Genomic DNA, 24,683 nt, shown 5'->3' with positions numbered 1-24,683 from the left:
AAACAACAAGGTCAAGACTGAGTTTCTCTACTACTGAGCTTGGCACTGGCACACAGCTGGGGGGAAAAACAAGAAGGTGAAGACTGAGTATCTCTACTACTGAGCCTGGCACCGGCACACAACTGGGGGGAAAAACAACAAGGTTAAAACTGAGTATCTCTACTACTGAGCCTGGCACCGGCACACAGCTGGGGGGAAAAACAACAAGGTCAAGAATTAGTATCTCTATAACTTAACATCAAATATGCAAGCAAACCATTATAGATTGCAGTGGTGTAGTGGCTATGGTTCCCCCCCCCCCAGCGATCGGGAGGTCACGGATTCGATACCCACTGTGGGAGAGTTCCATAGATTTCCCACATAGACACCAAGTACTGGTTCTAGAACCAGGAAACGGACTGGAGAGCATTTCAAATAAGCCTGAGGCTTTCTATGCAATAGAGCTAAAATAAATAGGTTTAAACTAAACAATCCATTGGACAAGTTTGGACTGTATTTGAGAAAAAAAATGAAATTGGGAATATGAACTATTAAATCAACCCCAAGAAGCCCCTGTGTGTACAGTACAAAGACCACATGCACTCGAATTGAAATTCATTCTGTATAATATGTAACCAATATATTTGTTGGACGCTAATTTTCTTGCGTCCTCTCAATCATAAAATCAAATATTCAAAGAACATTCAAGTCCAAAGGTTATATCAGACATCATTAAAAAAATCCACAACTTGAAGATCAAACAAAAAATGCCAGATTGTATAAATTCAAAAATAATTATGCATGTATTGGCAAATGACAACACAACGTAAGAACCTGGCAATAATTTATGAATGCTAAGAATTTATGACAGGAATCTGTTTATAACGCTGTCTTGTGACTTGGACCCCGTCATCCGCGTTATATGGTAGTTACAGAGTAGTCAACAAACACAAACATGGTACAGTATTTCCAACACTGAGTGTGCCCTTACCGCTCAAGGTACATGTGGGCCAGTACCCAGACCATGTGTACAGCAGCCGTTCTCGACCCCTCCATGTCCACTAAAAAGCCTTTTTTAAACCACTTTACTTCATGCAGACGAATATAAATAATTTAACAGTATTTGAACAAATGGGAAAGATAAGCTTATTGCATGTGCTTTTAGCATCATCCCATATTAGCCTGTGCAGTCTGCATAGGCTAATCAGGAACGACACTCTCCCCTTTATGTGGAATTTTGTTTAAAGAAAGTGTCTTCTTAAGAAAAATCCAGTCTTGATGTAAAGTGTTGTCCCTGATTAGCCTCTGCGGACTGCACAGGCTGATCTCGTGCAACACTTTACACACATACATTAAACCCTGTTTTTTACAATACATACCGCTCAGGGTACATGTGCGCCAGTACCCACACCATGTGAACAGCGGCCGTCCTCACCCCCTCATAGTCGTCTGTGAGGGCCACGCAGGCTGACTGGTACAGGCTCTCATTGAGACTGGTACCTCTCTCATGCAGGTGAAGCTGCAAACATCAGGTTCAATGGCTCTTCAACATTCATGAACATTTACAATTATATCAAATTGTAGCAAAATGGTTACGTAAGGTTTTATTCCTTGTAACTAAAAGTTTGCAGGTTTGATTCCTTGTAACTGAACACAGTAAATTTGATTCCTTGTAACAGTTTTTTTATGTAATAAAGTCCATAATTTTCATCCAATTCTTGGCAAACTTGCACAGTGTCTTTGTATTTGTAAAAAGAGCAATATTGAAGCAATAATTTCGTGCTTTTTTATGGCTTTTTTTATAAGTCAATGTGCGGTATTCTAATTTTTGAAAAAAAAACAATGAGCTTGTGTCAGTCATTTCCTGACGTGTTTGTTTCAAATTCATGGATTGATAAACGCTATGAGATCAATGAAAATATCTGTCCCTTGAATAATAATTAGCTTATAGTAGAAGTAAATGATTTCTCACCAGGGCCTCAAAGGCACTTGATCTGACCCTGGGGTCCTGGTCCTGTAGATAACTCTCCAGCAACTTCTGTGAATCAATCACTGCAGAGTGCTCCCCCTTGTCTGGTGGGTCAGCTGACTCCATGGAACCAATCAGGGGCTTGGCAGTGTGATCATGTGACGCCAGGCAGCCAATCAGGTGTAAGCAGCTGCTTCTAATGGCATGGTAATCACTTCTAAGGTTCTAAATACAAAAGAAAAGCTCTAAACAAATCTAGATCTTCAAATTCATAAAAGAGAGAGCCATACTGGGCCATAAGCGCTCACCTGATTTCACCAACGCCAAGTTTAGGACTTGACCTGATAGAATGTACCAACTTATTTATAGAACAATAGGATAGACCTAAATGAATAATGAAATGCGTCCATTGAGCACGGATGCCCGACTTCCCACTTTAATAACATAACTATGTGTATGTCAAGCACAAGCTATTTATGGCCATATTTAACTTCAGACCTTTAAGTGTGACCTTGAGGTTATCAGAGGTATTGAGACAGGTGATACATGCAATGTCTTCTCATGGTTCTCATTTGGGGACAGTTGTTTTAACATTGATTCAATGACAAATTTACAGTGGGATATAGGGATATCTGAATAGCTCAATTTGAGCAATTCGTGCTCTGGTGTGCTACAAATATAAGAATGTAAGAGAATAAATCAGCTGTATCCGGATGTATTTAACATCACTTATTGTAAACACAATCAATCATCCTAATTTTATCTGTAAGATACATGTAATTGTAGTTGGTTATCGTATCATGTCAGCATTCAATAAAATAAGGGAGGAGGAGATTCTAACAAGAAGGCTAAGATGGCTTTGTATAATTCACATGTGTAAATGGGCCATTTTTTTATTTGTTTTCCACAAACTTAGGATGCTACAAATCAAATACTAAACAACTGACCATTGCGGTTTCAGGGAAGATTTTAATACCATGTACTAAGTAAGTCTGTATAAATCATGTGACCCTTTGGGTGTTTTGATCTTAAGAGCATGATTTGAACAAACCTTTGAACAGGACCTCTACTTCATGAAGCAAACCAAACATCAAAGCACTGGAAAATGTTCTTTAAGTTACTTAGATTTGTTTAGTTATTTACTTTATAAGTCTCTATAACTTATGTGACAAGATCTGACCCTAGGGGCAAAATTTAAACAAGCTTAATAGAGCACCACTAGATGACAAGATATATACACTAAATATTACACCCCTGATTTTTGTGGTTTCAGCGATTTTTTAACTATTTAATTGTACAAACCTATTTTTGCTCTGATGACCTACATATGCAGAACAATTCAAACAACTTCAATGGTCACCCTAAGGTCATTCCTGTGAAGTTTCTTTAAAATCTGTCCAGTTGGTAAGGTCACAAGGTTTGAATGAAAAGTTAACTGCCAACTGAAGTCTGCACGCTAAAGATGGTCCCAAAAGCTTATCCTGTTAATTGCCCAAGTGTGAATATTTTCTCTCCAGACAGGTGATGAAGGGACTATTTGGACTCCCAATGGGCCCTACAAATAATTCATTTTATTGATTTGCTAGAGAAATTTCTATACTGCCATACTTATTCCTGGATGAATTAAGATGTTTGCTACCTGTCCATAAAATCCAACAACCTTTAACTTGTCCGTCGGTGCTAAATACAAGGTTAATGCATGTCTGGTGTTATCAATACACATGTAATGTCTACAGCGCCATACTTATTCCTTGATGAATTGAGATGTTTGCTACCTGTCCATAAAATCCAGCAACATTTTACTTGTCTGTCGGGCCTCAATACAAAATTAATGCATGTCCCGGTGTTATCAATACAACTGTAATGTTGTATTTCTATGGGTAAACAGTTTTAGGCTAATTTTGCGGTGTTATTTACCTGCTTTGCAATACCAACTAACAGCTGATGTAGAGGTCGGTTCAGCGGGGACGCCTGACCAATCACAGACAAGGCTGCTATCAGCTGACATCGCGCCTTCTGAGAGTCTATAAGGGTGAGGAACAATTGGACGATTAGTAAAAATATCTACATGTCAATAATAGGGGTATAAAACAACATTAACTGAGACATGTAATGAGAGTTCAGCGATTTTTTTTCGTAGTTGAGAAACGTACTGGTACCAGCCAAATTTGGAAAAATGTTACATAAAACCTGAAATTGGGAAAATTGACGTCATTAAGTATTCATATTGGGAAATTGGTGTATTTGAGATTTTGCTCCCAAATACTTTAAAATTGATAATTTAGTGTTGTCAAGTTGTAAATATAATATTTACTTAATATTTACTTAGGTTAAAGCAATAAAGCTGCATAGGGTAATTAAATAAATGTGTTATGTATAATAAAAAAAGTGTGTTGGGTAAGTAACCTTCAATTGGCAATATTTTTCACAGCAATTGGGAAATTAGTTTTTTTTCTCATTGGGAAAGTGCTGTTTTCTGGTACTTTAAAAAGCAGGAAAAAAATCGTTGCAATTTCCATACTGTTTATTTATTTGAAAGTAAGTAAGAGAAAATTATGAATCACTATCATCATAAAGTTATGTTCTCTCAAAAGTTATTTAAAATACCTTAATGAAAAGGCTTAGCAGGGACACGACTTTGCACTTCTGTGGAATGTGTCCTTGAAAGTCTAGGTAGACAGTGTCCCAGATATGCCTATGCAGGACTTCACAGACTAATCTGGGATGATACTTTTACACATGCATCAAGCCCTGTTTTCCCAGATGGCATCTGATTTTATAATACCTTCTTTTGCCAGCAGTGCAATAAGCTCATCTGCTAGGTTTTCTCCACTTATACCGGGACTTTTCACCAACTTTCCAAGCAGCATGGCGATCTTTGCCCGCACCAAGGCCTCCTTCTCTCTGCCATAGTGTTCCAGCAGGTCTTGAATGATCGGCCCCAGAGAGACCACACTGACCGGCAAACTGCACTCAAATCTCAACAAGGCCTAGCAAACAGACAAACAAATTGTATGTTCCATCAACTGCTCTCAAAAGCAAACAAATAAATCAACCAACAAACTTGTGGAAGCGCCACTCATGAAATATTATTACAAAAGAAATTTTTTTCACAAAACTTGGTTTTCAATTTGAAAAAAGTCTGATAAAGGGAGACAATTCAAAATGTGCATTGTTACCTCCCTTGTGTAAGATTCAATCTATTTATACTTGTGGCGACCTTCATTTCAATTTGAAAAAAAAGTCTGATAAAGGGAGACCAACTCAAAATGTGCATTGTTACTGATTGTTCAAAGTTACCCCCCTTGTTCCAAAATCAATCTATTTATAGTCGTTCCGATCTTGACCTTGGAGATATCCACGAAAAAAAATTGTGCGACACATTGTCCAATGATGGTGAACAAATGTGCCAAATGATTTTAAAATCTCACAATGAATGACATAGTTATGGCCCGGACAAGCTCATTTATGGCCATTTTTTACCTTTGAACTCAAAGTGTGACCTTGACCTTGGAGATATTGACGTTATTCTTTCGCGTGACATACCGTCTAATGATGGTGAACAAATGTGCCAAATGATATTAATATCTCACAATGAACGACAAAGTTATGGCCCGTACAAGCTTGTTCCGCCCGCCCGCCGACATTCGCCAATCTTATAACCAGTTTTTTCCTTCGGAAAACCAGGTTAAAAAGCGATATTCCACTAAATTCAATAAATATCCTCTTTTAACTGAATTTTAGGCAAATGTTTCAGTATGGCACATACCTGTAGGGCATCTTGCGATGACAGGCCTTGCAGATTAAGCTGGACATCTGGTTCGGACGGTTTCTGAGTCAATCGCAGTTTCTTAACAGGCTTTGGTGCTTCTTCCTTGAATGATACACATCACAAAACATTGCAGACTTAATGCAGTCTGATACAGGAGACATTTGACGTGAATGCACTGAATTTAATGATTCTTTTGATATTTTTTTCTGAATTTGCTGGAAAGTCTTAGTTTAAACCTATTTATTTTAGCTCGATTGCATAGAAAGTAATTCCTACTTATTTGAAATGCTCTCGAGTCCGTTTCCTGGGCCTAGAACCAGTACTTGGTGTCTATATGGGAGATCGAAAGAACGCTCCCACAGCGGGGATCGAACCCGTGACCTCCCGGTCGCTAGGCGGACACCATATCAATTACACCACGGCGAAAGTCTTATCAACCATGGACCAATTATATTGACTTAAAATATTAAATATTCTGAAATTCTCTTTCTTCAAGTAGCATAAAGAATGAGATAACGTGTTATTTTAAGTGTTTCCTGTTAATGCTCATTCGCACATGGGTACGAAGGTATTCGAAGAAAACATGATACGTTTCGTACCCTTACTAAATTCGTCATCTTATTACCTTGAACGCAACGACAACACAGACCAGTCATCTAAAAAGTAAATTAATGTAACATGCACCTGATAAAAACACTAAATTACCTGTATAACTTGGCTGTACTCGGCCAAAGCTCTTTTCTTCAGCAGAGCAGCCATTTCAGAACAACGATGTTAGAGTAATCTCCCTTAGAATAAACATGGCGAATTGTTATGACTTCCTCGTCTCTTCATGAACACTTACTCGCAGTTTTGTGATAAAGTACACTCATGGAAGAAAGGAAATTTACGCAGGCACTTCACAGACGAGGTGATGCTGCCAAAATTAGAGAGCATGTCGCCCAGCAGATGAAAGCTTCATCTTTACAGGTAAAATATGTTGAAAGTTCTTATTTTTCCCACCCCAATGTTATTAATCATCAGCTGTCATGCATGAATACTTGTCATCTTTGTCGTATATGTATTAAAATAAAGTGCGTGAAAACTTCTGGAAGCCTCGCTGCTTCCCTAAAATCCTTACTTTAGCATCACTCGTATAAGTTTTGTTGGTTGATACACAGTCGATTGGTGTATAAGGGTGTGACCCCTTAAGTAGCATTCCCTTTATGTACCAGTCCCTTTATGAACCACTTTGAGACTTTATGTACCACCTATATATTATGAAGGTGTTGTCCATTCATTCATAGCAGTGTGATTGGGCATTAATAAGTTTTGATCGTGTCAAATTTGAGTTAATCATATATTGTCTACTATAACATTGCAATTCATTGTACTGAATCATTTATTTCTTGCTATCACTTTCAGAAAAGTTTTGACAATTTGGAAAAAAAGTTCAATAAAGCTGATTAACTTAGTTACTCAGTTCTTACTAAGTAAAATATTGCTGAATAATCAATTATATGTTATATCTATTTTGTTATTGCAATTCATAATGTAATGTTAAGAACCAAAAAAAAAAGTTAAATAAAACTCAGTAACTTAGTTACTCAGTTCTTACTAAGTAAAATAATGCTAAATTATATGTTAAATATAAAAATGTAGCAATCTTAATTACATGTACAAAATTAAAAAAAAATCTTAATTAGAATTATAATTGAAATGTTGTTCACATTCATAAATTGTTTTATTTATGAATAAAAAATAAATAAAAAAGCAAAAATAAAATGAAAAAGCTTAATTCAAATGAACCTTATGCAATGGTTACAGTATCTCTAATAAAGACTAATGACACTGTCTGGTACTCAACAGCTCTAAATTCCTCACCTATGCCAGGTGTGAAATGTCATGTTTTTTGAGTAAACATCCCAAACCTAATGGGTCCTTCTTCACAAGTGACACATTCCTCAAATAATTAGACCAATTAACAACAACATTTATACTATGTATATGTATAACGGATAGCTAAGAACTTCGAGTCTCATTTCAACGTAAACACCATGCATTCAGTAATTAAACCATTAAACCTAGATAGACATTATTTGTTTACAGCGCGAATTTCATGGTACACTGATTCAGCCATTACCGGATCGCTAAGGCTTTATCAGATTACATGTGTATCGTGTTATTTCTTGAAATTTGACACAGCATTTGTAAAAAATAATTGCAATATATGTACATTTCCATAAAGGAAATTCATTTCTAAGTTTAATAAGACCAAGTTCATGGAAATCGCTGCACAATTGATAAAGTAATGGCTGTTCAAAGCGATGCACCCTATATTCGGGTCATTTTGAGTTGAATACCTTGTTTAATATATAGATTAGATAGTGAAAATATGTTTTCAGAGAAATTGAATTTTCGTTATAATTTGATTATTTTTCATTAAAAATGATGTTTTCACTAATTAATATCATAGCCACACGCTAACCTCATGTGTATTGGACAACTTCAATTGAGTTTATTTTTATTTTGAGACAATCCCCTCATTCCTGAATATGGCTCACCACATGTCCGTTATTCACTAAATCCCGAGTTGCAGCTATCATGCTTATTTTATATGGGCATCAATTTGGTTTCTGAGCATTCTTACTTTTGTAAAGGACACATTATTCTAAAATATTACATCAATGAACATTATGTTTACCAAACAAATTCTGTAAAATTCAAGAAACCATTCGTCTGCACTTTTCCTGTCGTCACAAAAACGGTGCGTACATAACGTGACCTTGTTTTGCTTTCGAAAAAAGAAACAGTTGTAAAAATTGACACACGTCAACACAAACATGAATCGACTTAACAATGATAGGCTTTTTGTATTCAATTTATAGAAAACTATAAATATTAACATAAATAAAAGCATTTGGCAAAAAACGTTTAACCTATCCGTTACTCACTAAAATCAGCTATACACCTATCGACTGTACGTATCCTCCTGTTACCAAGTTTCAAGCGTTTTTAGGGACCTTTTCACAGATTTGAGCATGTTTTTAAGTTTGTCATTAAATGCTTTACATTGGTGAATGTAAACATTTGATCTAATAAGCTCCAGTAGAAAATAAGAATAAAATTAAAGAAAGAAAAAATGTAACCCTCAACTGAGCTCGAACCACTTACATCTGGAGTAGTTGCACTAATCCAACTCCCAGCTATTAACCCTTCGGGTTGCTGGGAATCGCAACTGGTAACAAAATATTTCATAGAAAATATATTTTTCCCCATTGAGCCATTTTTGCGATTATTTTTTCACAAAATGGGGTTTTCTACAACATGAAATTCCCAAAATTCCAGTGTGGTGTTCTCCCAAAATGGAGAGGAGAAGGCCTGGAATCCATGAAATGTAAAATTTTTAATGTAAGTTTGATTTTCGATCAAAGTTGTAAGTGACTGCTGTTCAATATTTTTATATCACATTGCAAAATATTTAACGCATTCCAGTAATATTTATTATAATAATAAGTTAATAATTTTCTTAATTATTGTAAGATTTCAACAAATACTATTTTCTATTATGCATTATGATAGCTTGTTTAACCTTGACATTAGGGTTAAAAAAACATTCTTGGAGCCTTCTGTTTTGTTAGTGTCATAGTTAATAAATCACATGGTAAGGATGCAACAACCCTATATTTCTCATTGCTTTATATATTTTATTCATAATATTTCCAAGAACGTGGTAATTAGGAAACGCAATATAATTTTACTTTTATTTTGATTTCATCATTGGGTTTTTACACCATGAAAACATGTTTAGACAATAGTTTGCATGCAAACACAATTTCCGCGAGGATAACACCCTGTTGCCATCTTCAGTCTCTTAAGTAATTTGCCATGATTTTATCGTTGAGGAGTACACGGTAGAAACCGATTAGTGTAGTTGGTGTGACAATGCCTACAAACTGTAATAAACCACTGAACTCATCAATTGATAGTGACACGGGTCATTCACACTCAAATGATTCACAGCCAGTCCGATCTTCATGCCCCGGAGCCATACATAGTATAATGTGTAAAAAAAATCGGGTATTGTGATGATTTTTAAAGTAATGAGAAACTGTTTGGCGAAGCTAGTTTACTACAGCAAAAATATCAGTGGAAAAAAACGTCCACGATCGTTTCATAGTTGGCATGTTCCCCTTTTACTACACGCACAAACAGAGACAGGGAACCAAAATAAATAATTTCGGATTTTTTTGTTTTTGTCCATGTGTTCAAGCAGAATGATATGTGGCACATTTTTCGGATCCACATAAGTTCAGACATTCTGATCTTGCGAAACAAATAAGGAAATCAACTGTCCGACGGACTCCTCTGACGCAAAAACAAGGAGTTAGAGTCTCATTTTAACGAGTCTCGGACTCCCGTTAGTGTCGAACGCTACCCTGTAAATGACAGAAGTTGCATACTTTTTGTAAAACACATTGAGCATAGCAACAGATTTGATATCATTGCGAAAATTCCTGAAAGTTTATATTTGTATACAGAATGTTGTTTGACAAACAAGCAATATCATGAAATTTAGATTCATAGTAAAATGTCTTGAATCTTTCTTTTACAAATACTTTTCACAATCACCAAATCAGAGCCTACACACCATGCCTATTAGCTCCCAAGTACAGTCTTTATTAGTTGACCATGTCTATAAGCTGCCAATTACCTTCCCTATTAGTTGACCATGCCTTCAAGCTGCCAATTGCCTTCCCTGTTAGCTTACCATGTCTATTAGCTGCCAATTACCTTACCTGTTAGCTGATCATGTCTATTAGCTTCCAATTATCTTCCTTGTTAGTTGACCATGCCTATAAGCTTCCAATTACCTTCCCTATTAGCGGGCCATGTCTTTAGGTGCAAATTACTTTCCTTATTAGCGGGCCATGTCTATTAGCTGCAAATTACCTTCCCTATTGGCAGGCCATGTCTATTAGCTGCAAATTACCTTCCCTATTGGCAGGCCATGTCTATTAGCTGCAAATTACCTTCCCCATAGCTGACCATGTCTTTTAGCTGCAAATTACCTTCCCTATTAGCTGACCATGCCTATTAGCTTCCAGTCACCTTCCCCATTAGCTGACCATGTCTGCAGGGCCCTTGCTACACTTTGGGGGATTGGGGCCGGGGCTCTTAGAGGGGGGAATTTTGCGTCGTTTTGGGCGAAAAGGGGAATTTTAGAAGATCTTTTCACCAACCATTCAACACTAAAAAATTGCTATATTTTAATGTAATTTACATTAATATACATTTAATCAAAGGTTAATAGCATGACTTTTATACATATAAAAGTAAAAAAAAATTCGGTTAAATAGGGGAAAAAAGTATACTATTTTAAGGGGAAATGGGGCCAAATTTTGGCCCCATAAACGGCCAAACGAGGGCCCGTTGTCTATAAAATAACAATTACCATACCTCTTAGCTAACTGTGTCTATAAGATACCAATTACCTTCCCTATTAGCTGGCCATGCATATTAGGTGACAATTACCTTCCCTATTAGCTGACCATGTCTATTAGCTATCAATTACCTTCCTATTAGCTGATCATGTCTATTAGCTGCCAATTACCTTCCCTTTTAGCTGACCATGTCTATAAGCTGTCCATTTCTTTCCCTACTAGCTGATAATGTCTATTAGCTGCCAATTGCCTTCCTTGTTAGCTGACTATGCCTATTAGCTTCCATTTCTCTTTCCTATTAGCTGATAATGTCTATTAACTGCCAATTACCTTCCCTATTAGCTGACCATGTCTATTAGCTTCCAATTCTCTTCCCTATTAGCTGACAACGTCTATTAGCTGACAATTAACTTCTCTGTTAGCTGACCATGCCTATTAGCTTCCAATCGCCTTCCCTATTAGCTGACCATGTCTATAAGATGACAATTACATTCCCTCTTAGTTAACTGTGTCTATAAGCTGCCACTTACCTTTCCAATTAGCTGACCATGTCTATTAGCAGCCAATTACCTTCCCTTTTAGATGACCATGCATATTAGCTGACAATAACCTTCCCTATTGGCAGACCATGTCTATAAGCTTCCAATGCCCTTCCCTATTAGCTGATAATGTCTATAAGCTGACAATTACCTTCCCTGTTAGCTGACCATGCCTATTAGTTTCCAATCACCTTCCCTATAAGCTGACCATGTATATAAGATTACAATTGACCAGTCGCCAAATTATCGATCGCTCCGCCCACATAGTCACGTGGTCTAGTGATTACAAAACTCCGACAAGCAGATCACAATTATAGCGGATTATGTGAGGGAAATTCTATATTTGTAATGCTGTATTATGCTCTTTTCTATAATATAAATTATTAAAGCTGCACACTAAACTAAACTGCTTTGTAAAACGTTAATACAATCATAAAAACTTCAGAGAGAAATGGCGTAATCAAAATAAATGAGTTAACGGCAGACTGACTATCAGAAACGTTTCTTGTACATATTATATAGGGAGTTGATGAAAAATCCGTTGTAAAAATGAGCATTTATTTCATATTGATTTTGAACGTGTATTCAACCGTCTGACAGTGAACCTGGTGGCTATTCATATATAATATCATGATGGGTTTTTTGTTTATTAAAAATGTTTAGATCTTTGTTTTATTGTGTTATTTTTAAAAAGACACCGATTTTTTGTATTTAGATATAAATTAAATTTTGATTGTAACCATAATTTAATACAGGCCAAATTTCGTGGTTTCATTAACAGATAGTCTAATATGCATTTTATTTCATTTATGTTTAATGCGAACCTGTTTCATTTCACTATCAAAAAATGAAATGTTGGTATTACGGTGCTGTTCACGAACATTCGAACTGAATACATTTAGCATATTATGCATTGTAATAGAAATGTTGTTGTTGTATTATAAGCCGTACATTTTACACTTGAAGTCGCTTTAAGCTGGCTTAGCCGCGTTGAAATCACCTTTTTGTTGTTTACTTTAGTTAAAACAATATTTAAGTTAACAATTTATAATGAATTCCCTTGTTTATGATCCACAGAAAATAAATATATAATTGGAAATCATTTAAGTAACTAAATAGTTTTCTTTTCTTGTGTACAGTACCTTACAATGCCTTAATGTTCCTTTATTCTGAGATCCACACAACATACTGTCATTTATTAATCATCGACAATTACGCTGAGATTAATAAGCACGTGTGGCAATTATATTATGTTGCCCAAACTGCTTAATAATATTGTGCATGGAACGGTATAACACGTTTTATAGAACACACACCTGGTGTGGTTAAACTATTTATTGTGTTTGTTTTCTCATTACTCGTTCATATGTTCAAGAAATAAAGATAAAATAATAACCTTTTATAAAGTATGTAATTAGCACCTACAATTTTGAATAATGATCGAACAGTAATGATCATGCATTTGATATAAAATCTGTGTAAACTCTTAAAAATTACGTCCATTCCATATGTACAACGCGCTTTGTTTGTCGGACAAAATGGCGGCCAGATAAGCGTTGCTGAGGGGTGTGTGAAAAATCGATATCTGATTGGCTGATCGACAAAATGTGGGCGGAGTTGGCGACTGGTCAATTACCTTCCCTCATAGCTAACCGTGTCTATAAGCTACTAATAACCTTCCCTATTAGCTGAACATGTATATTAGCTGCCAATTACCTTCCCTATTAGCTGGCCATGCATATTAGCTGACAATTACCTTCCCTATTAGTTGACAATGTCTATTAGCTGTCAATTACCTTCCCTATTAGCTGACCATGTCTATTAGCTGCCAATTACCTTCCCTTTAAACTGGCCATGTCTATAAGCTGCCAATTACCTTCTCTATTAGCTGACCATGTCTATAAGCTGCCAATTACCTGCCCTATTAGTTGACCATTCCTATTAGCTGCAGATTACCTTCCCTATTAGATGACCATGCATATTAGCTGACAATTACCTTCCCTATTTGTTGACCATGTATATATACTGTCAATTACCTTCCTTGTTACCAGACCATGTCTATAAGCTTCCAATATCCCTCCCTATTACATGTAGCTGATAATGTCTATAAGCTGACAATTACCTTCCCTGTTAGCTGACCATGCCTATTAGTTTCCAATCACCTTCCCTATTAGCTGACCATGTCTGTAAGATTACAATTACCTTCCCTCTTAGCTAACCGTGTCTATAAGCTACTAATTACCTTCCCTATTAGCTGAACAAGTATATTAGCTGTCAATTACCTTCCCTATTAGCTGGCCATGCATATTAGCTGACAATTACCTTCCCTATTAGTTGACAATGTCTATTAGCTGTCAATTGCCTTCCCTATTAGCTGACCATGTCTATTAGGTGCCAATTACCTTCCCTTTAAACTGGCCATGTCTATAAGCTGCCAATTACCTTCTCTATTTGCTGACCATGTCTATTAGCTGCCAATTACCTTCCCTATTAGTTGACCATTCCTATTAGCTAAAGATTTATCTTCCCTATTAGCTGACCATGTAGGTCACAACATACCAAAAGATTTCCTGCACAAATTCAATGTAAAAGCAATAACTTTAACAAAAAATAAAGTCAAACTTTTGCGCGTAGACACCCCCATAACCATACCTTTTCTTAAAGAGCATTCCAAGCCGCAATGATTTAAACAATTAAAAACATAGGTCATCCAATATGTAAGAAAGAACTCAATGCGAATCAGCGGTCACTGTTTTATGGCCATCTTTTTACCGGCATCTCTCCAGTTGATGATGGTTTCCCGCCAACTGTCAAAGTCTTATGTAGTCTCCAACCTAAAAGCAAAACAGGGAATTTGTAGTATACAACAATGTTTTCCCTACCACATGAACACAGAAATATTCAAAAATAAAGTCATGGCAATTGCCCGTACAGAGAATTGTGTCTTCAAATAAATGAAGATTTTGTTTTTAGAGGGTATAGCATTGAACACCAAAAGTATTTAGTGTATTGTAACCTATAAGAGAAATTTATTTTGACTGAAATGTGTTTTTGTTTTATATTATTATCTTCCCATCCATATTGCACCAATATATTAAGTTTGGCTGGATTAGCTGTCCATTTGGCCATTCTGTATCATATTTTCACACGCGGGTGTTTTCAGTCCGAAGAAGGCGATATTAGGCCTGTTAAAGCTTAACTGCCCCTTTAAGATTTAAAGCTGTTGTGTTCAATATCTGCAATACAATACCAAAACAAACCAAATAGACATGCAAGTTGGGCTAATGTGTGGTGGGGAAAGAATGAATTTGTTAGATATTTTCACTCTAAGCAATTTTGATAATGTCTTTTTTGTGTGTGTTTTTTTTTAATCATCCCAAAAATGCCAATTTCAAAGCAAAAACAATCCAATTTCATCCAAGACAATAAACTAATTAGTCAAAATGAGAGATCAAAGATACTTTGAAGTGTAGAAATCAATAAGCTTCCAATAACTTGTTATTTCACACCAATAAAAGTGTAAAATCTTGAAAGCGCCTTGTCGATCGGTGCCCATTTATTTACCAGCCGCCAATGAAATATTCTAGCATATAATGTCATGGGTGCCTTTTAACTGCAGCAGATGGTCAATATGCATTGCCAGCTCTCATTTAGAGGTTCAAGACAATACAAATTTTCATATTTTGAACAAAATATAAGTACTTTAGGCTATTTTTATGGTGGCAATCTGGTCCAAATGGGAATTTGTAACCAAGCGAAAGAATACAATGCTCATTTGTGGGGGGGGGGGGGGGTTAAGCTGGAAGGAAAAGTTAAATTGAGCAAAATACACATATGTAGGCAAGCATTATAAGCTTAGCAATGATGTTCCATGTAGTAACAGGTGTAAAAAGGCAGATCAGATCAAGGTAGTGTCCTGAAAGGGGTTTCTAGTACTTCTTTTGGGGACACAGCTTCCTGCAGAATTCTCAACACAACAAATATCAATGATTCATGTCACCTTTCTATGCAAAGAAAAACGAATAAGGACAATACTGTCATTAAATCACTGAATGAGAGAAGCATGTACCAAATAAAAAACAAAACCAGTTGCTGAAAGTGCCAAATTTTGTCAAAAAAATCCCTCTAAGGTAAATGATGAAGGGGACACTTGCTATAACAATCCTATGTTTAAGTAAGGCGCGACACCCTTTTAAGCCGGAACCATGAATATAAGCATATTGTGAGAAAACAATACCGAAAACAAGCTAATTGTAGGGTTACAAGTAGCATATCAACTCAGCTGTACTGCATACATGCTCAGGAACAAGGATAAACCTGTTAAGTGCCAACTTCAGCTGCCAACAAAGCACGAGCTTTACATGTCAGGACGCGGAACTATCAATACAAACTGCGAGGAGAATAACATGACGGCAAGGGTGTGAGTGACCACAAACCTGATTATGACAGTCTTTCACACCTAAAGCATCATACATATGCTTATTTGCTTGTGTACATGATAACCAAATGATATTATTACCTGTTTTGCCATCAACAACCCTTATCCAGTAGCCCTTGACTTAGTCGCAGACATTCCTCTACCTAAAAAAGTCAAAATACCCAATAGAAAAAGATAAAAAAAATGAAACAAAAACATGCATTTATGTATTTTAAGTGTACTTTTATGAATAATATGAAGTGATAAAGCTTGCTAAATTCATGATTGTACTAAATATGAAGGCTGGCTCAGTTAATCATCTGCTGCACTGTCCATACTGTAAAAATGCCTGCCATTCCATGTCGGTGAAATGGGGCTCTGTTTGAATGTTCATGCTTTTCGCAAAAGCTTTAGTTGCGTTACTCGATCACGGAGTCCCTGGCGTTGAATTCTAACTTCATGTAACACATTAACGCGACACGGTCAACCAATATGCGGTTGAATTTAAGTCGGAAAGCAATTTAGCCCTTATTCCACTATATAAGGGTGGGGGGTCAACTTGAAAAACAACTATTCCAGGTCAAATAATCTGAATTCATGCATTTAATGCACTTATTTTCTTCCCTTTTGCTAAGAAATGACCAAAAATCTGCTTTCCCAGTCATATTTTGCACTTGCAGATGATATTTCATTTTTATCATAAGTTAGTTTAGGTCACAACATACCAAAAGATTTCCTGCACAAATTCAATGTAAAAGCAATAACTTTAACAAAAAATAAAGTCAAACTTTTGCGCGTAGACACCACCATAACCATACCTTTTCTTAAAGAGCATTCCAAGCCGCAATGATTTAAACAATAAAAAACATAGGTCATCCAATATGTAAGAAAGAACTCAATGCGAATCAGCGGTCACTGTTTTATGGCCATCTTTTTACCGGCATCTCTCCAGTTGATGATGGTTTCCCGCCAACTGTCAAAGTCTTATGTAGTCTCCAACCTAAAAGCAAAACAGGGAATTTGTAGTATACAACAATGTTTTCCCTACCACATGAACACAGAAATATTCAAAAATAAAGTCATGGCAATTGCCCGTACAGAGAATTGTGTCTTCAAATAAATGAAGATTTTGTTTTTAGAGGGTATAGCATTGAACACCAAAAGTATTTAGTGTATTGTAACCTGTATATTAGCTTCCAGTTACCTCCCCTATTAGTTGACCATGCCTATTAGCTGCATATTACCTTCCCTATTAGCTGACCGTGTCTATAAACTGACAATTACCTTCCCTATGAACTGACCATGTCTTTTAGCTGCCAATTACCTTCCCTATTAGTTGACCATGTATATAAGCTGCAAATTACATTCCCCATTAGTTGACATGTCTATAAGCTGCCAATTACCTTCCCTTTTAGTTGATCATGTATATTCTGTCAATTACCTTCCCTTTTAGCTGACCACAGGGGTTTTTCTGTCTATTTTGGGAAAAGGAGTCTGACCAAATTAGTAATTTTTTATCGACAAAATTGGCCATTTTGGGAATTTTTGCTTCGATGAAACTGCTCATTTGGGAATTTTTTTTTTAATTTATCATGCTTAAATAATTCAGTGGTTTAACTAATAAATGTGTTTTTATTTGTTATTTTGTCTTCTTTATATAAACAGATGCAATATTTGGCATGTTCAACGTTTATTCAAGTACTGCAGTTTTGTTTTTCAGTTACAGTTACACTCTGAGATAAGAACTGTACAGTCAAAACCTTATAGCAGACATTTTTTACCAAAACAAACACTGGTTAGTCACACAAGTTATAAGACACTTCATTTAAAAAAACAAAAAAAAACAACTTTTTTTTGGAAATGGGGATTTTTTTTATAATTTCGGTTTAGAATCGGGTCCGTTTGCTTTGGGAGTGCCTCCGTTTTCCGGAGGCACAGACAGTGCTGAAAAAAACCTGGACCATGTCTATAAGCTTCCTATTCCCTTCCCTATTAGCTGACAATTACCTTCCCTGTTAGCTGACCATTCCTATTAGCTTCCAATCACCATCCCTATTAGCTGACCATGTCTTTAAGATGAAAATTGCCTTCCCTCTTAGCTAACCATGTCTATAAGCTACCAATTATCTTCCCTATTAGCTGAACATGTATATAAGCTGTCAATTACCTTCCCTATTAGCTGGCCATGTCTATTAGCTGTCAATTACCTTCCCTATAAGCTGAGCATGTCTATTAGCTGTCAATTACCTTCCCTATTAGCTGACCATGTTTATTAGCCGCCAATTACCTTCCCTACTAGCTGACCATGTCTATAAGCTGTCAATTTCTTTCCCTATTAGCTGCCAATGTCTATTAGCTGCCAATTGCCTTCCTTGTTAGCTGACCATGTCTATTAGCTTCAAATTTTCTTCCCTATAAGCTGACAATGTCTTTTAGCTAATAATTGACTTCCCTGTTAGCTGACCATGCCTATTAGCTTTCAAGCACCTTCCCTATTAGCTGACCAGTCTATAAGATGACAATTACCTTCCCTCCTAGCTAACCGTGTCTATAAGCTACCAACTACCTTCAGTATTAGCTGACCATGTCTATAAGCTGCCAATTACCTTCCCTATTAGCGGACCATGCATATTAGCTGACAATTACCTTCCCTATTAGTTTACCATGTCTATTAGCTGTCAATTAACTTCCCTATAATCTGACCATGCCTATTAGCTGTCAATTACCATCCCTATTTGCTGATCCTGCCTATTAGCTGTTAACATGTATTTCTAATTCATGCAGTATATATATAGGCTGAGTTTTGTTATGTTAAGCCAGAATCTTCGAGGTATTATGTATCTGACACTGTAAAATTGTGTCAGTTTAGAAGAAAAGAAGCCTATTCTGTGTGTGTTTTCACCATTTTGGGAATGGGGCTGGGTCGCTTTGAATTGGGAAAAATAACAGTGTTTTGACTATCATTGGGAAATTAGTGTTGTTGTTATGTTTGCTTACAAATGCTTACCGTAGGTTTCCACGTATAGTGCGCAGTGTTTTACCTCCAAAATTCAAATTAAAAAGCTGGTGCGCGCTATACATTGATACAATGCTATCCTGGCTGCTAAATTGGTAAAAAATATGTTGTGTAATAGTAAATATTAAAAATGGCAGCCATCTTTTTTTCCAAAAAACTACCACCCTATAATCAGGACTCGCGCTGTCGTTCGCCACTTGAGCCATTTGCAAAAATATTGAGATTTTGGCTCAAGAAAAATCCGATTTGCGAAAATGCTAAAATCTCGTAAAATTTCATTGAAAACAGCGGCCATTTTAACCAGAAACTTGTTTTCTATATTTTTCTCTTTGTTTCAATGAAAGTATTCGCAATTTGAACAGTGAACGAAACCCGGTCTGCACCTGTATCGAGACATCGCTTGACCTTATTGTTATTGAAGTGCACATGGTAGCTGGCCAATCAAAACTGAGCTCGCTTACACATGAAATGAGGTTGTTGAATGAATATATATGGGTGGAGCTATGAATACACAGTTAATATTGTCGTCTGCAAACAAAATAGCGGCCGGTGGCAAATGTCGTATTATAAGATTAAAAATGAAAATAAGCTCGACAATAAATTAATTATGTCCAAGCTGACTATCAATCTAAATTAAAGAGTGATAATTAAATAATTAGTTCTATGTCTTGGATGTTACAACTTTCTGCTGATTTTCGATTGAAATGAAAAGGTGATAATTAATTAATTTGATCGTTTTACTCACACACTATGCTAACTAACTGCGGCATATTTTAATCAAAGAAAAACGTGAAAAACATGCACGGTTTAATTTTAAGTATAGTATAATCGTATAGACTGAGGGGCCATTGTCGAAACAACAAGAAGTTGCTACTGGTCGATATGAATGCGGTAGAAGAAGTTTTGTTCGAAAATAAATTTGTTTGAATAAACTTGCGGACATTTCTTTGTTTGTGTTTTTACACCTCTTTATTGATGAATTCCGATGTGGATTGTTGTCGACAGTCCGGAGTGCAGGCAAGGGTAGGTGCGAACGAGATCTTTTTTTTCGGGTAACGGTAGGTGTGAAAGGGGGTCATTTTGCACTTCGTAATTGGCAGAGGTTATTGAGTAATATGTGCCACGACTTGTTAAGACGCTAATTGACATTTGAGACACTAATGTCCATGCTTTCCCCGAGGAAAAATCACACGATGTACACTAATTCTTATTTTCTCACGTTTTTCACGAAATGCACGTGGACTGTTAATCTTTTGCTAGAAAATTACAAAATTTTCAGAAAAGTATAGTGCTATGCAACCCATGCTCCTAATCATAATGATGCTTCCTATTTTGAATGCTTAATTAAGCTTTCCAATGCCCCGGATTATTGGATTGTGCAATTGTAAAATGGCGGCCATTTTCGGTCCAATTTGGTAGTTTTATTGTCTTTTAATATTTTTTTCTCCATTTTTGCATTTAAAAAAACAGCCTGCGCGCTATACACGGGAGCGCGCTATACGTGGAAACATACGGTAAACATTGATGATCAACATGTTTTCAATATATTATTTAATATTGTATAACTATAGAGCTGGATGGGACCTTTAATTGGGAATTGCTTAAGGTCCCATTGGTCAAAATGTATGCCTTTTTCAATTGGGAATGGGGCCATTTACCGGCCCCATATTTGATACCATTTACCGGCCCCATATTTGATACCATTTACCGGCCCCATATTTGATACCATTTACCAGCCCCATATTTGATACCATTTACCGGCCCCATATTTGGTACCATTTACCGGCCCTATATTTGATACCATTTACCGGCCCCATATTTGATACCATTTACCGGCCCTATATTTGATACCATTTACCGGCCCCATATTTGATACCATTTACCGGCCCCATATTTGATACCATTTACCGGCCCCATATTTGATACCATTTACTGGCCCTATATTAACAATTTTAGCACATGGTGCGCCCTGACCAATGTTATCATATTTAAATCACTTTTTTGAGGACTGTTCCTCAATCTGTCTAGAAGAAAATATATGTATTTGTAGTAGATGTATGTGAAGTGTTTCATTCTGATAGCTGTTGCTTTTTTATGCCCCCGAAGGAGGGCATATAGTGATCGGACCATCCGTCTGTCCGTCTTTCCGCCACACTTTGCGTTTAGGTTTGGCGTTTAGGTTTTGAAAAATGCTCATAAGTTCTATGTCCCTTCACATAGCAACTTGATATTTGGCATGCATGTGTATCTCATGGATATGCACATTTTGAGTGCTGAGAGGTCAAGGTTATCCTTCAAGGTCAAAGGTAAAAAAAACATGTATCAAAGTGGCGCAGTAGGGGGCATTATGTTTCTGACAAACACATTTCTTGTTTCATCATTTTATTGTTCTTATATTTCGCAGTTTTAAGTAGGAATTACTAGCAAATAATATCATTCTGTGTCAAAGCCCATTCCCATATCAAACTTTATTGTCGTTAAACAACTTTTATTTAAGAGTGATATTCTGATGTTACCCTCAGATAAGCACAAAGATAAAATTCCTTCATATTTTACACCTCTGAAAATTACAGTCAATATTTATTCAACACTTGAATTAAGAGATACAAAAATGACAGTGGTATCTTGGGTACATAGGAATTTTGTGGTTATAAAATATGTAGTAGAAAGACACATCTTTTTTGTGTCTTTTATTCTGTAACCCTTTAACTATTACCTTCAGTCAAAATGAAATTATTTCCTTAAATAGAATAAATTGAAGGACAGGACATGTACACATGTACATCAGCCTGTAAAATTACTGTGAGCGTCTTAATTGCATGCAATGTCAAGTATAATGCAGTGTTCTTTTACTGACTGTACAATAATTATAAGTCTAAAGGTAATATGTCAATAATGGACATATTTGCACGGTCGTAAATTTGCACAATTTCAATTTCAATTCAAACTGAATATGCATCGAATTAATTATGTTACGCTGGAAAATGCTAGTGGAATGCCGAATCATTAATACTTGTTCATTGCAATCACATTTTTGACCCATTTAATGTGAAACATGCTCAGAATATTTAAACATTGTATTTTTGTGATATCTGGACTGAGTGCAAACATGATTTTTGCTTAAAAGAATAGCTGGGGCAGTTTTCCTTATAAGTCTATTGTTGCTCAGAACAGTAAGTTCATTAACCCTTTGCATGCTGGGAAATTTTTCGTCTGCTTAAATGTCGTCTGCTGAATTTCTAAAATTAGCATTTTTAACCAGGTTTTCCGAAGGAAAAAACTGGTTATTAGATTGGCGAATGCGGGCGGGCGCGCTGGCTGGCTGGCGGGCTGGCTGGCGGGCGGGCCGAACAAGCTTGTCCGGGCCATAACTATGTTGTTCATTGTCAGATTTTAAAATCATTTGGCACATTTGTTCACCATCATTGGGCGGTGTGTCGCGCGAAATAATTACGTCGATATCTCCAAGGTCAAGGTCACACTTTGAGTTGAAAGGTCAAAAATAGCCATAAATGAGCTTGTCCTGGCCATAACTATGTCATTCATTGGGAGATTTTAAAATCATTTGGCACATTTGTTCACCATCATGGGACGGTGTGTCGCACGAAAGAATCACGTCAATATCTCCAATGTCAAGGTCACCACGACTAAAAATAGATTTTTTTAAAAAACAAACTTACAAAGGGGGTTAATTTTGTTTGTTCATTTCAAAAGTTCAGTTTGAGTTTTCTCCCTTTATCAGATTTTTTTTTCACAATGAAAACCTGGTTTTGTGACAATTTTGTCCCTTGTCTTCGATTGTTTTCAAAGAATACCATCAGAATAGCAAACAGTTTGGATCCTGATGAGACGCCATGTTCTGTGGCGTCTCATCTGGATCCAAACTGTTTGCAAAGGCCTTCAAAATTCGGTTCAAGCACTGAAAGAGTTAAACTCTCAGGTTAGCCCAGAAGGGCCTTTGGCCCTCTTGTCTGATATGCAATATGGAGTACATATCCACTCCATCACTAAGACATCCAAGACGAGATGTGTAATTTATTACTGAGGAATTATTAAAAAATTGTAAACATTTAGTGCCTTGTAACCTATGATTATGATCATCAAATTGCCTTTTTTTAAAAGATATAACAGTTATCCATGGAGGGACATTGATCAATATTTCAGTCATGTGATCAACTGATTACGAAAAATAATCTTTTGGCTGGTTTGAAGTCTGATTTGCAAGTTTTACTTCATTAGATTTGTTTTCCCTACATTTTGGCATAAAAAATTGGATACAAATTAAACATGGTTGCCTGTTATACAAGTTAAAGTAAGGTTATTAATTATTGAGGAATCAAACTTGGTCAATATAGTGCCAGAATCTTGTCTCTGCAAGTCCACTGTGTAAGCAATCCTCTGTAGAAATGTATCTGACAATATTTGAGGATCATTAACATATTGTTAATCATTAATATCTGTGACATCTATGACAGCATGAGTTGCTATCATTGCTGATTACTTGTTCAGATCTGTTGCATTGCCTGGGTAAAATTCTTTTCTGTTTTTAAAGACTATCCATGTTTTGGTAATGTTGTTCATATTTTTGGATCATTAAAGTAACAAAAATCAACGAGAATTTCGTACAATATTTCGTAAAAAATATTTCGTAAAATTAAGCTTAAACAATTAAAAATCATTGTTCCTTATGGCAATTGCCGAAATTTCAACGCCAGATGTGGTCTGGTAAAATAGATGTTTGTAGATACAAAATCAAATTTTATTTTTGGCCTGTCTTTCTGTCTGTCTGTCTGTCTGCCTGCCTGGGCGCCTGTCTGCCTGCCTGCCCGCAGGCCCGCCTGCCTGCCTGCCTGTCTGTCTGTCTGTCTGTCATTGTAAGTGTGTGTCCCAAAACTTTAACCTTCATTAAAGTTTCGCAATAACTTTTGCATTATTGAAGATAGCAACTTGATATTTGGCATGCATGTGTATCTCATGGAGCTCAGGGTTCGCACAGGGCTTGAAAAGTGCATGAAAACGAGTCCTAGGCTTGAAAAGCCCTTGAACAAAGGTGGCCTTGAAAAATTGCTTGAAAAGTGCTTATTTCATGTAAAAAAAGCCTTGAAAATGTTTATTTCTGCTCAAAATTACTTTTATCATCGCTTTAATTATAATCTGAAATCGTACACAATTGAGTATGAAACGTTATGCGTACACGTCACAGATTATGTGTACTACATAATAGGTTCTCCATTGTGATCAATTTTCGCGAGTGAAAACACAGTGATGGGGAAGTGTCGTTTCAAACCAGGGTGGTTTACTGAATATTACTGGGTACAGAAAACAAAGGACATTCGAAAAGCACATTATCGGGTTTGTATGAAGACCATTGGTGTCGGGGGATGGGGGAAAGCGCTTTGTAAAGCCACGAGAAAGCGGAAACCAACAAAGAAAACATGAAATTGAAAAGCAATGTGTTTGCTTGTTATAACTTTAAAAAGTAAATACATACAGTCATTCAACCAGTTTAGAATCACCCGGCAAAAACGTTTATTCTTTTGACGACAATAATTAATTTTGGGATTTAGT

At 36.4% G+C, this 24,683-nt stretch overlaps 2 protein-coding genes and 1 long non-coding RNA gene across 4 annotated transcripts in view; 1 reads left to right on the top strand and 2 right to left on the bottom strand.

The window, feature by feature from the left end:
* The window catches only part of LOC127835269 (integrator complex subunit 4-like), a 49,233-nt gene extending 42,698 nt beyond the window's left edge, over positions 1 to 6,535 (bottom strand). Inside the window, exons 1-6 of one of the 2 annotated variants that reach the window (XM_052361613.1) lie at positions 6,426 to 6,535; positions 5,718 to 5,822; positions 4,734 to 4,938; positions 3,866 to 3,972; positions 1,952 to 2,173; positions 1,359 to 1,498 (exon numbers count right to left, since the gene is read on the bottom strand). In XM_052361613.1, coding sequence (XP_052217573.1) covers positions 1,359 to 1,498; positions 1,952 to 2,173; positions 3,866 to 3,972; positions 4,734 to 4,938; positions 5,718 to 5,822; positions 6,426 to 6,479 — 833 coding nt within the window. In that variant the 5' untranslated portion in view covers positions 6,480 to 6,535. Of the gene's footprint in view, positions 1 to 1,358; positions 1,499 to 1,951; positions 2,174 to 3,865; positions 3,973 to 4,555; positions 4,707 to 4,733; positions 4,939 to 5,717; positions 5,823 to 6,425 lie in introns of those variants that run through there. The other variant, XM_052361615.1, reaches the window with a different exon arrangement.
* Positions 6,501 to 24,683, top strand: part of LOC127835267 (dedicator of cytokinesis protein 9-like) — a 176,169-nt gene continuing 157,986 nt past the window's right edge. The window contains exon 1 of the mRNA XM_052361610.1: positions 6,501 to 6,689. Coding sequence (XP_052217570.1) covers positions 6,591 to 6,689 — 99 coding nt within the window. The 5' untranslated portion in view covers positions 6,501 to 6,590. The remainder of the gene's footprint in view (positions 6,690 to 24,683) is intronic.
* Positions 14,228 to 17,282, bottom strand: LOC127835277 (uncharacterized). Its single transcript, XR_008028439.1, has 3 exons — positions 17,038 to 17,282; positions 16,202 to 16,263; positions 14,228 to 14,516 (listed from the first exon to the last, which is right to left on the bottom strand). It is a non-coding gene; the product is annotated as an uncharacterized LOC127835277 (long non-coding RNA).

The sequence above is a fragment of the Dreissena polymorpha genome, chromosome 6, assembly GCF_020536995.1.
Source record: "Dreissena polymorpha isolate Duluth1 chromosome 6, UMN_Dpol_1.0, whole genome shotgun sequence".
Taxonomy (NCBI): domain Eukaryota; kingdom Metazoa; phylum Mollusca; class Bivalvia; order Myida; family Dreissenidae; genus Dreissena; species Dreissena polymorpha.
The sequence above is the reverse complement of the archived record's forward strand: the minus strand, read 5'-3'. Positions and strand labels throughout refer to the sequence as shown.